This window comes from Lotus japonicus, chromosome 5 (assembly GCF_012489685.1).
Source record: "Lotus japonicus ecotype B-129 chromosome 5, LjGifu_v1.2".
Classification (NCBI taxonomy): Eukaryota; Viridiplantae; Streptophyta; class Magnoliopsida; order Fabales; family Fabaceae; genus Lotus; species Lotus japonicus.
The window spans coordinates 63,519,936-63,536,652 of record NC_080045.1 but is presented as its reverse complement, the minus strand read 5'-3'; the positions used below and the strand labels follow the sequence as shown (position 1 = coordinate 63,536,652).

Sequence of the window (16,717 nt, the reverse complement as noted above, 5' to 3'; positions counted from 1 at the left end):
AAGTGTAGGGTATATCGGTGGATGAGGAAAGCTAGTGAATTGGTTTCGATAAATTCATAGCTTTCTATTAAGTTGCTTAACCAAACAAGAAATTGATCCATTTAGCCCTTCACTCCAGTATTTACAATATGCATTTTAGAGGATCATAATTCTGTTCTCCCTTATTTTTCAGATGTCGCAGAGCCAGAAAATATAAGTAAAATTATAGTCATAAGTAACTTAAGGCCTTTTACTGATTGTCAAATCAAAGCCTTTTTGATTTATCACGATAGTATGTTTGGTTTCATAGTTGATTTTTCTGTCCAATTTTATGGATTAAGATTGTGAACAATGGTAACTTTCATGGTTGTGCTTGCATTTGTTGTGCATGGTTGTTATACTCACAAGGTAACTTGTAATTGTGTACCTTCTTCTGTTTGTTTTTGTGAGTAGGGGGCCTGAAACATACCCATCCATCTGTGTTTGTGATCTTTTGTTCTGTGTTTGTGTGGGGGCCTGAAACATACCCATCCATCTGTGTTTGTGATCTTTTGTTCTGTGTTTGTGTAATTGTGAACAATGTAGTTTTGTTTTGTTCGTCTTTCAATCTTGTGCTGGAAATTGAACAAATCTTCAACATTCTATTACAGATTAGTCATAGTGGTAAGTTTTTGAAGTATGTTTTTATAGGGTAAGCTCGTAAGAGTTGACTCTACGGACTCTCCTTGAATTTATGTCGACTCTTGAGTTTGACAACCTTGGTTTTTATGACAGACACATTGTGCTGAACAATATATTACCTTTCTTTTTAATCTGAATTTTATTTTGTACATTTCATGGCATTATTTTGTGAAATTTCTTGTAAACTGGTTGTGAGATGCAATTTTATCACCATTTCTTCACTACATTGGCTTCTGAAGTTTAATGCTTTGAACTCTAACTTTGGCCAACACGTTAAATAATCTGATAACAAACAGGTTGAGAGTTTTTCCCCTCTATCATAGCAAAATTAGCTATATTTCTTTTTCGCATTTTCTCATATTTTTGTCATACCAAGCAAGTAGTGTAAAATGTTTTCCATTCCAAGTTTTTGACCTTCCCTCTTTCAACCTGCTCAATGAAGCAAACCTGTAATACCGTGGGGATGAATACGGCATGCATTCTATTTCATGGCTGTAAAATGGTTATATTCTTTCACTCAAATTTGTCTCACGAAACAATGTAAAATGATCTACCTTCCTAGATTTTCACCTTCCCACCCTTAGTAACAAGCAATGTTATCAAATATCGGCCATGGCGGCGCTATGGAGGGTTCTCATGGTAAATTTATTGCTTTCCGCCATGGCTGCTCTCTATCCTATAGGGGTCTACGGAGGAGGTTCTCTCAAACCCTTTATTCAAATGTAGTAATTTTTAAAACACATGAAATTGTGTGTTTTTTTTTAAGACTCAAAAGTTCGAAGTTGAAGAGGTAAACCTGAGGGCATGTTATGAGGAAAATTGGAGGTTTTTTACTATATTGAGCCAATAATGATCCAATTCATGCGCGTAAGGCCAATCCTTTTATTGTGCATACTGCATAGTACCACTTTCGAGGTCAAATTTGTATACAAATCTTTAAAGGCTCTCGACACAAGCAATGTGAAATTTCTAAGCTTTTGCAATACTGCAATTACAACATTTTTCACATAGATTAATATGAGTTCATCCAAACATATAACATTTCCGAATTACTTACATAGAACAGAAGTCCTATGAGACCATATTATAATTAACGTGGAGACTGATAAAGGAAATGAAACGTTGAATGTAAATGTCAAACTCTTTGGTTAAAACTTCTTACCAGATGTTGGACATTAGATTCACAAAAGGTGGGAACTAATCGACAACTAGAATCTAACTAATGTCCCAACTGCAATGAACGAAGTTAAATGATCTAAAGCTTATAAGTTATGACTTGTCTAAGCAAAAATTACATGAAATTAATATTAGTTTATCTTTTTTACTTTTTTTGGTAGATTGGAAACTAAAAACAACAACCAAAGCAGAAGAAAGATGGCCTAGCCATGCTCCATCACGCGAAGGACCTCTCTAGGAGGAGTTCCCCATGTTTTCAACCTCGATTTATCATTTAACCTCATTCTAGCAAGTACAACTACAAGTTTATTTCGCTCCCTTGAGCATGATGGAAGGTAAAGCTCCCACTCTTGATGGATTAGCACCCCGCGCTTCTGCTATGTAGATCACACAAACATGGAGATTGAGCGAAACTGAATTCGTAAGGTAGTTCGTCATGTCCAAGCAATCCAACTCGCAAACTACTTTTCGTGCACCGGTACACCACGCCAAAGAGAGGCTGTGGATAACAGCCAGAAGCTCGGCTTAATACACATATTCAATTCCCTCAAAAGTAGAAAAATCAATGATCCAAGCTCCATGATGATCACGCAACAAATTCTATATCTAGGTCATGTTATATTTCATGATCATTGTTCATAACTAACAAATTCAATACTCTTACAATATAGGTCTGTAATCGACACACTATCAATTAGTCTAGCAAGCCTAAGGATAGAAACACAAACATGATGCACAATTCCAAAAAAAACCTTCAAAAATCGGCATAGTTTCCTTTGTAATATTAACATTTCCAAAGTAAGGAATACTTGTGAAAACATATAACCAAACTCCAATAGCAAGAGTTCACACCAATTAAAAGAACAAGTACATGATACTTGCATATGAAGTCTAGGAGGTCATACAACTCAAAAGTACTAAAATGACTCTCTATTCATATAGTTGTATTATAATGGAGCCAACCAAACGATACCAGCAGCCACTGTACAATTGAGACCTACCAAAAAATACCAACACCTCCAGTGTAGATAAGCAAAGCCCAGAATCCTTCTACTATGTCACCTGCAAATGTGAATGAAATTAAAGAATGGATGAGAAAAAAGACTCAATGAGGCATAACGCAAAAATTGTACGAAGAAGTGAAACAGGTAAGGCACAAGCATTAACACAAAAATATATTTATGCAGTACATAAAAGAAAAAGAAACTGTAGAACTTTTCCCCCCATCTTCTCTCTTTGTGAAATTTGATTCTTTGGGTATAAAGTATAAACTTTGTTTCGAATTCAAGATTGGCAATATTTCATACAACAAGTTGTCCAAATCCATATGGACTTCTAATTTGAAGATTGTATGTGTAACTATGGGGAATAGTCTCAACCACAATATCCAAAATCATAATCATCATAAACCGGTCTTGCCTCACCAGCATCATCTCACACGATGTTTATATATAGGTAACATATCTTTTCATTGCGACAAACAATATTAACATTTAGGTACTATGGGCACAAAGCCACAAAGCATATATGTCACTTATCTCTTCATTGTAATGAACAAATATCTCATTTGAATCCTACCACACGGATAATGGGTAGCATTACCCATTTGTTAAAATAAACCATATCTCATTTGAATACTATGTGCACATGTTATATGTCACATTATCTCTTCTTTGCAACTAAGAATAAACCCGTCCCCGAATGATAGCTCAAGTGGTAAGAGTTAGGGGAAGGAGACATGTAGGCTGGGCGGGGGAGATCCAAAGATCAATCCCTGACAGGCAATTTATCTTTCCAATGTAAAAAAAAAACTAAAAAAAAAACTCAATTAGAACCCATTATGAAATTAGTAAAAACACAATTTAGGACCAAGCATAAATTGCCAAGAGTATATCTTACACTAACATTTAAATTCTCAATAAAAATAACAAATTCGTTCTCAGGAGTATTTATCCACAATTCCATATAAAAATGAAAATCACATTTTTTGACAACATAATTATTAAAATCACATACTGAGGTACCAACTATTTAATTATCAAAATTACAATATTGATGTATAAACTATACAAATAGATTCTAGCAATATTAAAATACTCGAGAGTTAAGGATTTGGATTTTAAAAGTATGGGCGATTATGGAAAACAAAACCATCACTAGAGATTACATATAAATCAAGTATGGAATGATACTAATAAATATAAGATTACATTTGCATAAAAAGAGATAATTTGAAATATTTTTCTTCTCTAATGAAAATATAAAATACAAAATATAAGCACTATATAAACTAACCCACTCATAACTATAGAGCAAAGAGTAGCATCTCCTTGCGAATCTAAACACCAATTATATGTAATAAAAGGAGGGTTAGATAACCTGGAATTGTAAAGAATCCATGAAAAATCTAAATTCGTTTATTCTATGCTATATGATAGTATACACATTACTCATACATGATGCCATGATGCCGTGAATGTAATGTTTTCCTTATAAAATAAAGATTTAATCACACTCTAAATCTATTCCACTTAGAGAGAGAAATAGAAAAATACTTATGAGATATATGATGGGTAGTGTAATAGGTAAAGAAAGGAGAAATGTGAAGAAAAGGTGAGTGAAATGATATGGAAGTGAAGATGAGTGTAAATAAATCAAAACCCATTTTTCATATGTAGCATTGGGGTAGAAGAGTGAAGGTGGCAATTAATAACTGCATAAATAAGATAGCAACTAATATCAAGACATGCATGAGAGGGTAATTCTCTTTCTCGATTTGGTCAACTTAGATATTGATATAACGTACACCATAAACAAAAGGATATGAAAATGTATTCTTATAAGCATTAACCTCTCTAAAGCAGGTACTTAGCACAATTCTTAGCTGAAGATAAGATCTGTCTTTTATAAGATACGAATAATCATTTCTACACACCTCATTTTTTAGGTTTAAACATGTGGAGGAAAAGAGAGATAGGAAGTAAAGATGTGATTGATGATTTGATTGATGGAGAAGAACGAAATAGATAAAAAAATGAAGGTGGAAAATGAGTGGAAATGTGTATGTATCATAAATCATAAGATACACATCGTTGAAAGAAGTTGAGGTGGAGGTTTTGGTAGCTTATTCTTAAGTATGGTAGCTTTCACAAGCAACCCATTCTTACCGTCATAGAAGTAAAATGTACATAAGTTGCTTATGGGTACCTTATATCCTATGTGACATTTTAGACCCACAAAAATAGTGATAAGTACCTACTAAGATGTCTATTTCATGTAATCAAACTCAAATGTATAGCCTTCATAAGCTGCAACAAACTAAGTTCCCTAATCCAGATTACACACAAAGTATTATAATGTCTATTTCATGCAGTCAAATGCATATTTTCTTAGCTGCAACAAACATAATTCCCCTCCAGATTAATAAACACAAGACACAATGAACAGTCTATTTCAATTGAAATAACAGTACCTTTTCTTAAATCAGTCTAATTTCACTAGCAGCCACCATGAGTAGTAGTCCACGGTTCTCCACACTTATAGCAAAACTCATATCGGCACCTGCAAACAGCAAACACCACCCTTATTCACTAGTAACATTTCAAGTCTACATAAAATTTACCCTTAACCACTACACTACTATTACAATTATTATTCAAAGAAAGAGTTGCACAAGAGAACAAACCTGCAGGTGATATGCAAACACCCTTCCCTCTTTTCCACATAGAACCTGCATCTAGGACACCTCCTCCATTTCTTCTGATTAGCAAGCTCTCTCACAAGCAGGTCTTCCCTCCCTCTCTCATCCTCATTCAGACTCTGATACTCCTCACAACCAACCCCAGGATGCCAAGGAACACGACACATAGCACAGAACAGCCTATGACAAAAAGGGCATTCAGATTCCCTAATCTCCTCCCTCCCATTTTCATCTAGCATCATAGCAGCACAATCCCTATAGGGACAATAGAATTTTTCAGCTGCAAGCAAAAAGGCCTCACACATTGCATCATCCCATCTCTCAATCAGGTCCTTCGGCAGCATCGACCTGCAAGTTTCAAGCTCCAATACACCTCTACAGTTCAATCCAAGGCACGGAACAACCGTGATGTTTTCTTGGATTTTCGCTGCTACTTGATTGGTGATGCATTCAGAGCAGAACGAATGGTGGCACCTCTGGTTCCTGAACATCTGATCAATCTCTCTTGCTTCCGCGCAAATCTCACAAATGATGGGTGGCGCTTCTTCTTCTTCTTCTTCTTCTTCTTCTTCTTCGGTGGCAAACTCTACCGGCTCTGTTTTGGTGGCGATGGTGACCTCAATAACGGACTTCGATGAAGACGCCACGCAGAGGGAGGGCGATGGTAGCGGCGGTGGCGGTGGCGGCGGAAATGACGACGAAGACGACGACGGTGCAGTTTGAGAAGTGGTGGTGAGGGCATTCATGAGGGCTTCTTGAAACTGCAACTCTTCGGCGTACCTGTCGTCGGAGACGGGGATGAGAGGGGTGGTTTCGTCATCGAATAAGGCGGAGAAGTAAAACTCGTCGGCGTGAAGATCAGAGGGTGAGTCTTCTTCTCGGTGCGCCATTGCTGTGTGACTCACTCACTCTGTTCTTCTCGCTTTCTGAAAATTGTGAAGTTTGAAACAGATTGAGAAAAGTTAAGAAGTTGAAAGGTTAAGGCTAAGTTTGGTTACTGATTAAAAAGTATAAGAAAATGAACTTAAACACAGTTAATGTAAAATGAAACTGAAAATCATAACCAAACGGTTCCTAAGACTAACCCTAGGAAACCAGCATTGACTACTAGTGTGTGTCTACATTCATTTGCAAATGCAAAGAAGAGTGGTAGAAAATAGCGATTTTATCGTAATGGATAGCAACAGAAAAATCATGGATGGAAAGAGAGATGGATACAGTGAAAACAGAGGAAGGGATTGCGCAACCGGCCTTGGGACTCTGCAACTGCCAACAAGTTAACAGAATCCTTATACCTTCCCATGTAAGCTACCTTCCCCTCTAAGCTACATTTTTGTTTTTATTTTTGGTCTGTTAAGATATCACTATAGCCGATAATGAAATTAATATACTCGAGACTCGGACATAACATTCAGCGTTAGGTTTCTTCTAATAATTTATTTTTCATATGCACCCTCCAATAATCAAATTTAAACTAATGTTGGGCCATCCAGACCGCGCTGGAAGTGATTGCTAGTGGGTCGTATCCTCAGGTCGTCATTGAGAGTGGTTCGGCGGAGGCAATTGCGGCAGCGTTGGCATTTAGTACGAATAGCAACTTGAAGAAAAGTAAGAATATTGATGTGACATTAAACCATTGGCTGTTTGTTGAAACAAATGGGTAAGCCTTAAATTTTCATTTGCGGGAAAACATGGAACACTTTGGTTTGCTCATTCTCACATTTCATTTGGTAATAAACAACATTTTTCTAAATGCGGTGGTTACATCGTTGGCGCATTTGGTTAATGCGTACTTGGAGAAGGTGATGGCTATTCGTCGTGCTATGATGCTATCCCGCCTGAAGTGGAGGTTTAATTCCATCATGTTCTTCGGGAGGCCAACTTTGTGGTAGATAGTTTAGCTAAGACGGCTCATATATTTGGTTTTAATGCTCAGGTTCTGCAATTTTCGCTAGCGGAGTGTCATCACATGTTATGCCAGAATGTGGACTCGAGCTTCTCTTTCTGCTCCTTTAGCTTAGCGTTGTTTCGCTTTCGGGGGCCATGCCCCCATGCTACCCAAAAAAGGTCAACTATTTATCAATTATTTTAATCTTGTTTAGGGGTGTTAAAATTATCCACATCCGCGGATAAAAATCTGCTATGGGTAAAATTATCTACACCTGCAACTATCCACGAATTTATTTAATGGATATTTGCACTATCCAATTATGAATGGAGTGGGTGCGGATATTGATATATCCATACCCATAGATACCTACTCGATATATAAAATACTAAAATACTATATAAATACATATATAATCTAGCAAGAGTAGGGATGTCAATGGGTACGGGTGGACATGGGTCGTATATATCACCACCTGTTTCAAAGGTACAAATTTACACTCATACCCGCTCCGTAACCACATGAATATCCGTAAAATGGGTTTTAAACAGATTTTAAAATATTTGTGGATATCCATGAGCAACAATGACCATATATTGATTCACATATATTTGTTCAAATGTAAATAATATTAAAAATTAAATTAATTAGTTATTAGACTTCACAATCTATGCTTGAAAGCAAATACTTCTTTTCTTCCCTCGTTTTTCGGTATAAGTTTTGTTTTACCATTACCATTGTACAAGTTTACTTGAAGGACGACTAAAAGTCATTAAAGATTATATTTAATATACATCTCTTACTGGGTTATATATGTATGAGGTATTTTATACATCGGGGGTATCCATGGGTATGGATATCTGTACCCGCCCAATTAATAAACGGATAGTGAAAATATTCATCAAATAAATTTGTAGATACCCATAGATGCGAGTAATTTTACCCATAGCGGGTTTTTATCAGCAAGTATCCACAGGAGTGGATAATTTTGACATCCCTATATATATATATATATATATATATATATATATTAAGAAGTATAATCTCTAATGATTTTATGTTTGGGTTGTAGTTCACTTTCAAATTAACTTGTATAAATGTTATGGTAAAAATAAGCACTTAACCCAAAAAAGAATGTTTCATATGTACGTTCTCGCCATGAACCCGATTTTATGGGCAAAACCCGATATGATTGAGGTTGAGTTTGGTATTGGTGAAACTCGCACCCGAACCCAAATAATATATATGAAGTTGCAAAACTACTATTACATATCATGTTAACAACTTAATTTGTTAACAATTTGATCATATTTTTGGTGCTTGGGCGGGGCTAGGCCACAAAAGGAAAGAAAAATAAACAAAAAAAACTACTCCCTCACAAACGAGGTTCCCCTAGCATCCGCACCCAAAAACGGTTCCATCCCTTCTGGAGGAGCACCGATTTGAACATTAAGGTATCATATTTTTAGCAAAAAAGGTATAAAATATTTTTTCACAACAAAATAATACAAGTTGCAGTTTGTTTTGCAAAAAAATATATACATCAAGTTAGGTTAAGACGTGAATTTGAGGCTACAACGGGTTTGAGTAAACCTGAAACCCAACGGGTTTGGATTTAATATGAGAGATTGGGTTTGGGTTAGACAAATCCGACCCGACCCGTTGACATCCCTAAATAAATACTTTAAAAGAGATTTTAAGCTCAAATAAGTTTAAAGCTAATCAAACCATTTTCCTCAACGCTTAGTATAAAGTTTTTTTGACTAACTTTATATCTTTTTTTTATTTAGAACATATATAAATTCTAAATCCGAATCATGACTTTTTCCCTTTAATTAGTTATTTAATCAAATCAAATCTTTACTTTTCTAATTTGTGAATGATCAAATAGTTTAATAATTTACAAATAACCAAACAATAAAGGAAAAAAATAGTTTCAAATCCTTCTTACGATTTTCGTAATATTACTCTCACTACTAATCATAAAAATTCTTAAATATATTTTACATTTTTGAGAATTAATTATTTTTATTTGATAATTTTGTTAGTGATAAAAATATGAGTTTAATAAACTATATATGATTAAAAAAATATCAATATTCACTATACCATTCATTTTTTTATTTATTAGTAGAAATCCATGTGGACTATACTAAACTGGTCTTACTCACAATTTGGTGGTAGTGAGTCATATAATTTACACATCAATCCTAATTAATTTAAAATTTAAAATAATAGGTAAAAAAGGATAGGATTTCCCAAATAATAAAAATATTAAAACTAATAAAACAACAATGGGAAAAAACATAAAGTGCAAATCTTCCTGATTCATCTTCCTAATAGTACAATAACAATTAAGCACAAAATCGTTGAATACAATTTTTAATATTATTAAGTTATTAAACATATTTATTTTTTATCTTATACTTTTTTCTTTCTGATAAAAAGATGAGTAATAAACTATATTTACAGTTTTTTTTTTTGTAAGTAGGAAAAATTATATTTACAGTATGAATATCAGCCAGTTAATTCCAAAAAGATTTAGAGGATATCTTAGCTGTAAATAAAAGATTTCACTATATTTAGGAGCTCCCGCACGCACATTGAAATTAATCTTTCATGTTCATGGTTTTAGGAGCGTGTATAATGATTACTTTTAATTTTTAAATCCATTAAACCATTACTATAAAATTCCCTTCCATTTCTTTCTCGAAATCTTTGTCCTAATCTGATTTATATACTTTTTTCATAAATCCAATCCTTCCTTTTTCTTCTCTTTTACCCCATTCATTAACAAGATTTTCTTCCACTTTTCATTGATATTGAAATCTCAACTTTTCAGAAACCCATTTTACATTTTCTTCAATCTATTAGAATTTGAAAAACATAACTCAACCAAAAAGCTAGTGCTATAAAACAGGGTCATGACTCATGAGTTTATAGTAGTTGGACTTGTATCAGCACTTCCTTCATAATCCTCTCGCGGTACTGTACTACTGTGTTTGTTTGTTTGTTTTTTCTTAAGCTGAAACTATCATTTAACTTTTCTACTGAAAACCATTTGAAAGTGAAGTTATAACACTAATGATCACTAATGTCTATTTTCTGACAGGTGAAAGCACTTCCTGGTAAAAAAAATCCGGTTGATCTTTATACTGCTTCATTGGGTTTGTGATCTCCACCATGACATTGACATTGAAAGGAATCTTCAAGAGTCTGCAGAAAATGTTCACCAAGAAGTTTGGTAATTAATCTTTGTATCTTTTGTACACCAACTAATGTATCCCACTTCATGTGTTTTTTTTCTGGGTTTTTGTTATTGTTCTCGCTAAGATGGTAATAGGTATTGTTCTTTTCTAGTTGTGAAGAAGAGGGAGCCGGAGAGAGAGATTGAAATTGGGTATCCAACAGATGTTTTGCACGTAGCACACGTTGGATGGGATGGCTCCCCAGAAGGTGGACCTAGTTGGGTATGGAGGCACTTTATCTCTCTTTTTATACTACAACTACGTATATGTTTCGATGCAAGTTGAGTGCATTTATCTCAATTCATAAAAAAAAACTCGAAGTGAGTGTTTACGTCGGTTTCCACTTACAGTTATACAAACATAGTCTATATATATTGGATCAAATGTTACATCATTTTGTCTCTATTGACTCTATTATTTGTTGTGCCTTTTATGCAGATGAATGATTATAAAAGAGCCCCTGATTTTTCAAAGGCATTTGGTACCATGGGTGAACTAAGGGACCCTAAACCTGAGGCTGAGACTTCATCAAGGTCCTCCCAAGGTATGCTTTGCTTAACAAATAGCCCTATGACCTGAACATTACTACAAACAGATGGTAGCCTTCACAGCCACAGGTCAATTAGTAAAAACTAAAAAGAAGAGTGTGTATTTGTTATTTAATCATCATTGTGTCTCTTGATAGTTTGGCTGTTCTGTCTCTTAATGATTTAGTTGACCACTGTGCTTGATAAGATTATCTTTTATTGATATGTTTTCATGTGGTAAAATTAAACCTTGAAAATTATAAGCAAAATACAAAATGTGACCTGATTCAAGTTGAGTTTAGAGAAACAGAAATGAAGTTGCAAAGCTATATGAATTGTTCTATTAAGAATTTAATAGAGATGTCAGATTTGTAAATCCATTTGCTAAAACGTAAAAACACATTTTTCTAATCCATCAATGTAGTTGCTTTCATGCTTTTTTTCTTGATAGTGTGAATGGATACACAAACATGCTCTAAGATGAACATTACTGTGGCATTCTAATGTGACTAGTGCTTAATTTGGAGTATCTAACTCCTCCCAGTTAAGAAGTTATCTGGAAACAAGATAGTGATGTTCTCTGTTTGAATGCTGGTAGATTGGTACTCCGTGAAAGGAAGCAATGCTTCTATATACTCATAAATAAGTTTAACTGCATAATTGTATGTTCCAAATAGGCTGTTTATCTTCTTGGTCAATGGTGATTTAGTTTTTTCTGAAAGTTCATGTTTTTTCTGCATTACCTTTGACTTCACTCACTCTCAAAACCCAATCTAATCGCATGATCATCATAAATGTTGTTACACAATTACATGCAAGAATTTAATTCATCTCCATTGGTGAATTCTGATTATATTTCCTGCCAATTCCAGGCAGAGAATCATGAGCAGTAGTCAGTAAGATACATCATCTCTTTATTTTCTTCAATATTGTTTGCTGCATGTAGGAATCATCTTAATTGATGTTAGAAACTTATGGGTTTAGACTTCTATTAATCTGGTTTTACTTTAGAAAACATTTTTAAAATGACAATTAGACTGAACAACAAGTTTTACATGTTTGAGATCTCTACACTTGCGCAATTATGTTTGTAATCATGTTGATCAGGTTATTAGCTATGCAGTTGTTGATGAAAATTCTAAGCATGCTATCAATTTTTTTTTTTTGGTGTTTGGACATGTCCCTTATTATTCATCTCTTTGATACTTTGTTTTCTTGCGCTCTGCAGGAAGCCAACCATCTCCAGGGGCTGTTCAAGTTCCTAAGAAGCATAAGCAGAAAAAGATCAAGTCATCAAGACAATCAAAAGCATCAAAGTCCAAGTCAAACAATGCGAGAGAAGTAACACCAGTTGCTTAAGTGTAACAGGTTCAGGAACATGGAATTAGAGAAAGTGATTTTGCGTAGTAAATAGCAAAGACCATGCATTTGTTTTTCCGGAATAATTTAGGGGAATAAAGAAAATGAAGGTGGATTTGAAAGTTTTCTGGTATTTAGTAAATCCTAATCCATGTAGAGAAAAACTAAATTACTTGTCTACAAGTTTGAGAGTAAAACTAGGAAATCTAAAAGGTGTTTTGGTTTTCTCCGAATCATATGCATTCCTTCATAGGTTCATTTTGAATTTTGTTGTTATGTAATAGTTAGTTGATACAACGTTTGCCTTCTTTCTTCTTTAGCCATTATTTGCACATTGCAACGTTGGATGAGGAACTTTCTTCTTAAACAAGGTTAAACCATAAGAAAAAAAAAATTGATATGACCTTATTGTGAGGTACCACCAATTTTTGTAGGGAGAACCACATCATTAAAATATTGATTAATTTATGACTATAATGTGAGAGTTTAAAGCTGCATCTATAGAAAAAATTCCACGTAGTAAAGCGAAAGACAGAGCAAAGAGGGGCCTCCCCCAAGGGAGGCTTCCTCCCTCTCATGGGGACCTCCACCCTCCGCGCCAAATCCGAAGCAAAATCCGTAGGAAAATCCGCAAGAAATTCGGTGTTTTTATATCGCTCATGTTGAGTGGTTTATGAATCATTATTGTAAACAAAAATTAATATTCAATTGTTTGATGGATAAAAATATCATTTTATTAAACTTAAATTATTAATTAAAAAAGGCACGAGGGGTGCGCACTCAAAAAACAAGACTACAACTACAAATAAGAGAATAAAAAGAGAAAACTGAAGAAACATGATACCTAACATACCCTAAAAATGAAGACCATACTACAAGTAGAGAGGAGAAATAATCAACTACAGACCTACGAGGCCACCACTAGGGAGCACCACATGCAAGTATGAACTAATAAAAAACCACCATCGCACAACACCACACCAGCTACGCAAACAACCAGCCAAGCCCTCAACAACAATAATCGTACAAACAACAACCACACACCCCACCCAACCTCCCACGATGTCAGCCTAACCAAACTAACACATCGCCCTAAGACACATTGTTGGATTGAATTGCCACTTTTTTTTCGAAAACAAAAGACTATATTAATAATGATAAAAAACTATCCTCAAGAAAGAGGATATAGCACCACACCCCCCTCTAAAACAACAGAGGGAAGAAGGAAGCTCACCCTACCAGACAGCTAATGTCAGGCTCTAAGCTGAGCATCAAACACTGCCTCCCCGTGCATATCGCCATCTTTAAAAATAACCAAAATTCGATGTAACCAAAGAGACCAAGCCACCAAGAACCAAATAGCATGAAACATTACATTCTGTTTTGAGTTTAGAGCGAAGTGAACATGCTGCAACATATGGCTTCTACAACCCCCGGTAGTGTTGTACTAAAACCAAATTACTAATGGCATCTTGCCCACACTTTTGTAACAGCTTGACACAACATCAGAAGGTGATCAGTCATCTCTTCCACCTATAAATAGAAAGTACAACAAGTATCATTACCAAAACGAATTACCTCTTCACCAAATTTGCTCTAGTTGGCAAATGACTTTCTCAGAGTTTGACCTTGTAACCTTACCCTTACAAGTTGTTTGATTGATTGAAATAATTTTTCGTTGAATTTAAATTATTAATGACGTAAAAAATAAATATAGATGGGTCATCGTTTGGGCTTAGTTCATGATTGTACAGATGATGTTGCCTTAAACCAAATTGCGGCCCAGATTCTTGCGCGAAGAAGGTCGTAGTGAGGTTTTTTGGGTTTTGTTTCAAGTCTATGGCCTTTTGTGTTGGACCTTGTTATTTAGTTTCTTTCGGAGGTAGATTTTGGCTTTTCGGTGATAGTCTTCGGGTTTCAAGGGATTTGTGTCTTATCTCTTGTTGTGGGTGCTTTGTTGGGCAATTAGTTTTTAAAATTGTCCTTGGTCTTGATATCTTTTTGGATGGTCGCTTCCCTTTTATTATGGGTTGTGTATTCATGTCTTATTCCATCATTTATATATATAATTATTTCTGTTTTCTAAAAAAAATATATATACATAAAAATAATAATCATAATGGACATTTACTATTCTATTGCTTAATTGATAAAACAACATTTAAATAAATTTCAATTATTAATGGAGTAATATATATATATATATATATATATATGTGTGTGTACATGTATGTGTTATTTCATCATTATCTTACTTTTACTTGATTGATTAGCTTTAAATTATACAAATGTTATAAGATAATACTTTGTTGTCATCAATTGATAAAAAATTTAAGGGAAAAAAGTTTGGGTAATATAATTGCTGTCCATTTGACAAACATGGTTGTGATATAGATGACATCTTTTGGTGTCTATGATCCAATGTAATATGTACTTATATGAGAAGGTTGATATCCTATTTTATTTTTATTTTAGTAAAGTTGATATTCAGTGAAATATAGGTATAGAAGAAACAAAAATGAAATATATGATGAATGATGAGCTTGAAAGAGAAAATAAAATAAAAGAAACAATGGAATATGAATAATGGAGAGATAATTTAAAACGTAACAATGCGATACTCCGGGATATTCAAGACAGATGGAAAATGATATGATCACTAATTATCATCTTTTATCCTTCAGTACTGTTTATTTTATTATTTTGGCTAATCTACGAACAATATCCCACAATTAATCTAAATGACATTTTTAAGTAAAAGAAATAGTATTATTAATATCACGAAAGAAGGAAATTGATAACAATCCTTCCAGGTAAAGTAAGCATATATATCATAAGAGCAACTAGCCAAACTCTAGCACCTAGAAAGAGACAATTGAAGCATAAAAAACTAGGTATGTTGCACAAGACAAACCAACAATATAAGGATATAATAAAATAACTAAGAATAATAGAACTAAATCAAATAGCTAGTTAAGGGCATCAAAAAATGATCTCAGAAGGATCCAGAGGGTCCTCCATACCCTCCCATGCTATTGGAACCAAACAAATTATGAGCTTGCATCATGGGCCCCTGAAAAAGTTGTTCTTGAAACGTTTGAGGAAGCGTTGGAGGTGGGTGATTGAAAGGGATAATGTTGTTGGCAAGACCACCAGAAACATCAAAAAATTGATGTGTTGGTGGGTTGGTAGCAGCAACAACACTACCATGGTCAGTGACATCCTTCTTAAGCTCATTCAGCGCCCTCTTGAATCTCACAAGCTGAGACAGGTCCATCTCCTCCACCTGACATGCCCACCCGAACTGGCCAAATGCTGCCTTGAGTAGACAATTCAGCTCTTCATCGATCTTCTTGCCATCTTCCAAGTGGTTGTTGATTTTAGTGAGTTGTCCACTGAGAACTTGCACATTGACACTCCTTTGAACCTCAATGTATCGCATGTCATTGGAAGTTTGTTGGGGGGCCTCAGAAAGGTAGCGTTGGATGACAGAATCTACGCTGGGGTGTCCAAAGGAAAATACCTTCCCACTAGGTGAGAAGATGATGAAAGCAGACTCTCCGCCACAGAGGATGCCAAGCTCGTTGACTTTCTTAAAGAGCCCGCTACGACGCTTTGAGAAAGCGACTTGAAGACTACTCGGGTTGGTAATTTTCTTCATCTCTATCTTTCTTCTTCCGTTACCTTTCTTTGTAGAGGTTTCTCCGGTCGACATGGTTGCAGGATGAATGAAATGAAGGGAAGCGATGAAATTAGTTTAGAGGATGAGTTGCAGACACATTTTGGAATGAGGCGTGAAGAGGTCTTTTTATAGGCGTTTTTTATGCACAAATTTTCGTTGCATTAAAATATTTCTAGATTGAGGGGTATCTCCCTTTGAAAGACTTATATGGTAAAAAATTAATTGTGAATGAATGACGCTTGAGTGACAGTTGTTCATAGCGTGCTTATCCTTACAAAGCAATGTTGAGATAAAATTTAGGAGATAACTATAAGCACTTTTGTATTAATAGATAAAAATTAAATTATTAAATAATACATTGAATTTCTTTACTATTTTATTAAATATATATATATATATATATTAATGAATTATTAATTAAATTAGTATTAAGTTTATTTAATTTAATATGGTAATATTTAGTATATTAATTAATAA

At 34.6% G+C, this 16,717-nt stretch overlaps 2 protein-coding genes across 2 annotated transcripts; both read right to left on the bottom strand.

Moving 5' to 3' along the window:
• Positions 1-5,541: 5,541 nt before the first annotated feature.
• On the bottom strand, positions 5,542-6,426 carry LOC130719971 (E3 ubiquitin-protein ligase RSL1-like; the record flags this gene model as incomplete). Its single annotated transcript, XM_057570558.1, has 1 exon — positions 5,542-6,426. A coding segment is annotated over exon 1 (885 nt), but the record flags the coding sequence as incomplete, so codon positions are not given.
• Positions 6,427-15,553: 9,127 nt separating this feature from the next.
• LOC130719970 (agamous-like MADS-box protein AGL62) lies at positions 15,554-16,273 on the bottom strand. The gene has a single exon (XM_057570557.1). The coding sequence runs from the start codon at positions 16,271-16,273 to the stop codon at positions 15,554-15,556; it is 720 nt and encodes a 239-aa protein (XP_057426540.1).
• Positions 16,274-16,717: the final 444 nt, after the last annotated feature.

Coding starts and splice junctions, on each gene's coding strand:
- LOC130719970 (XM_057570557.1), bottom strand. CDS start 16,273: ATGTCGACCGGAGAAACCTCTACAAAGAAAGGTAACGGAAGAAGAAAG.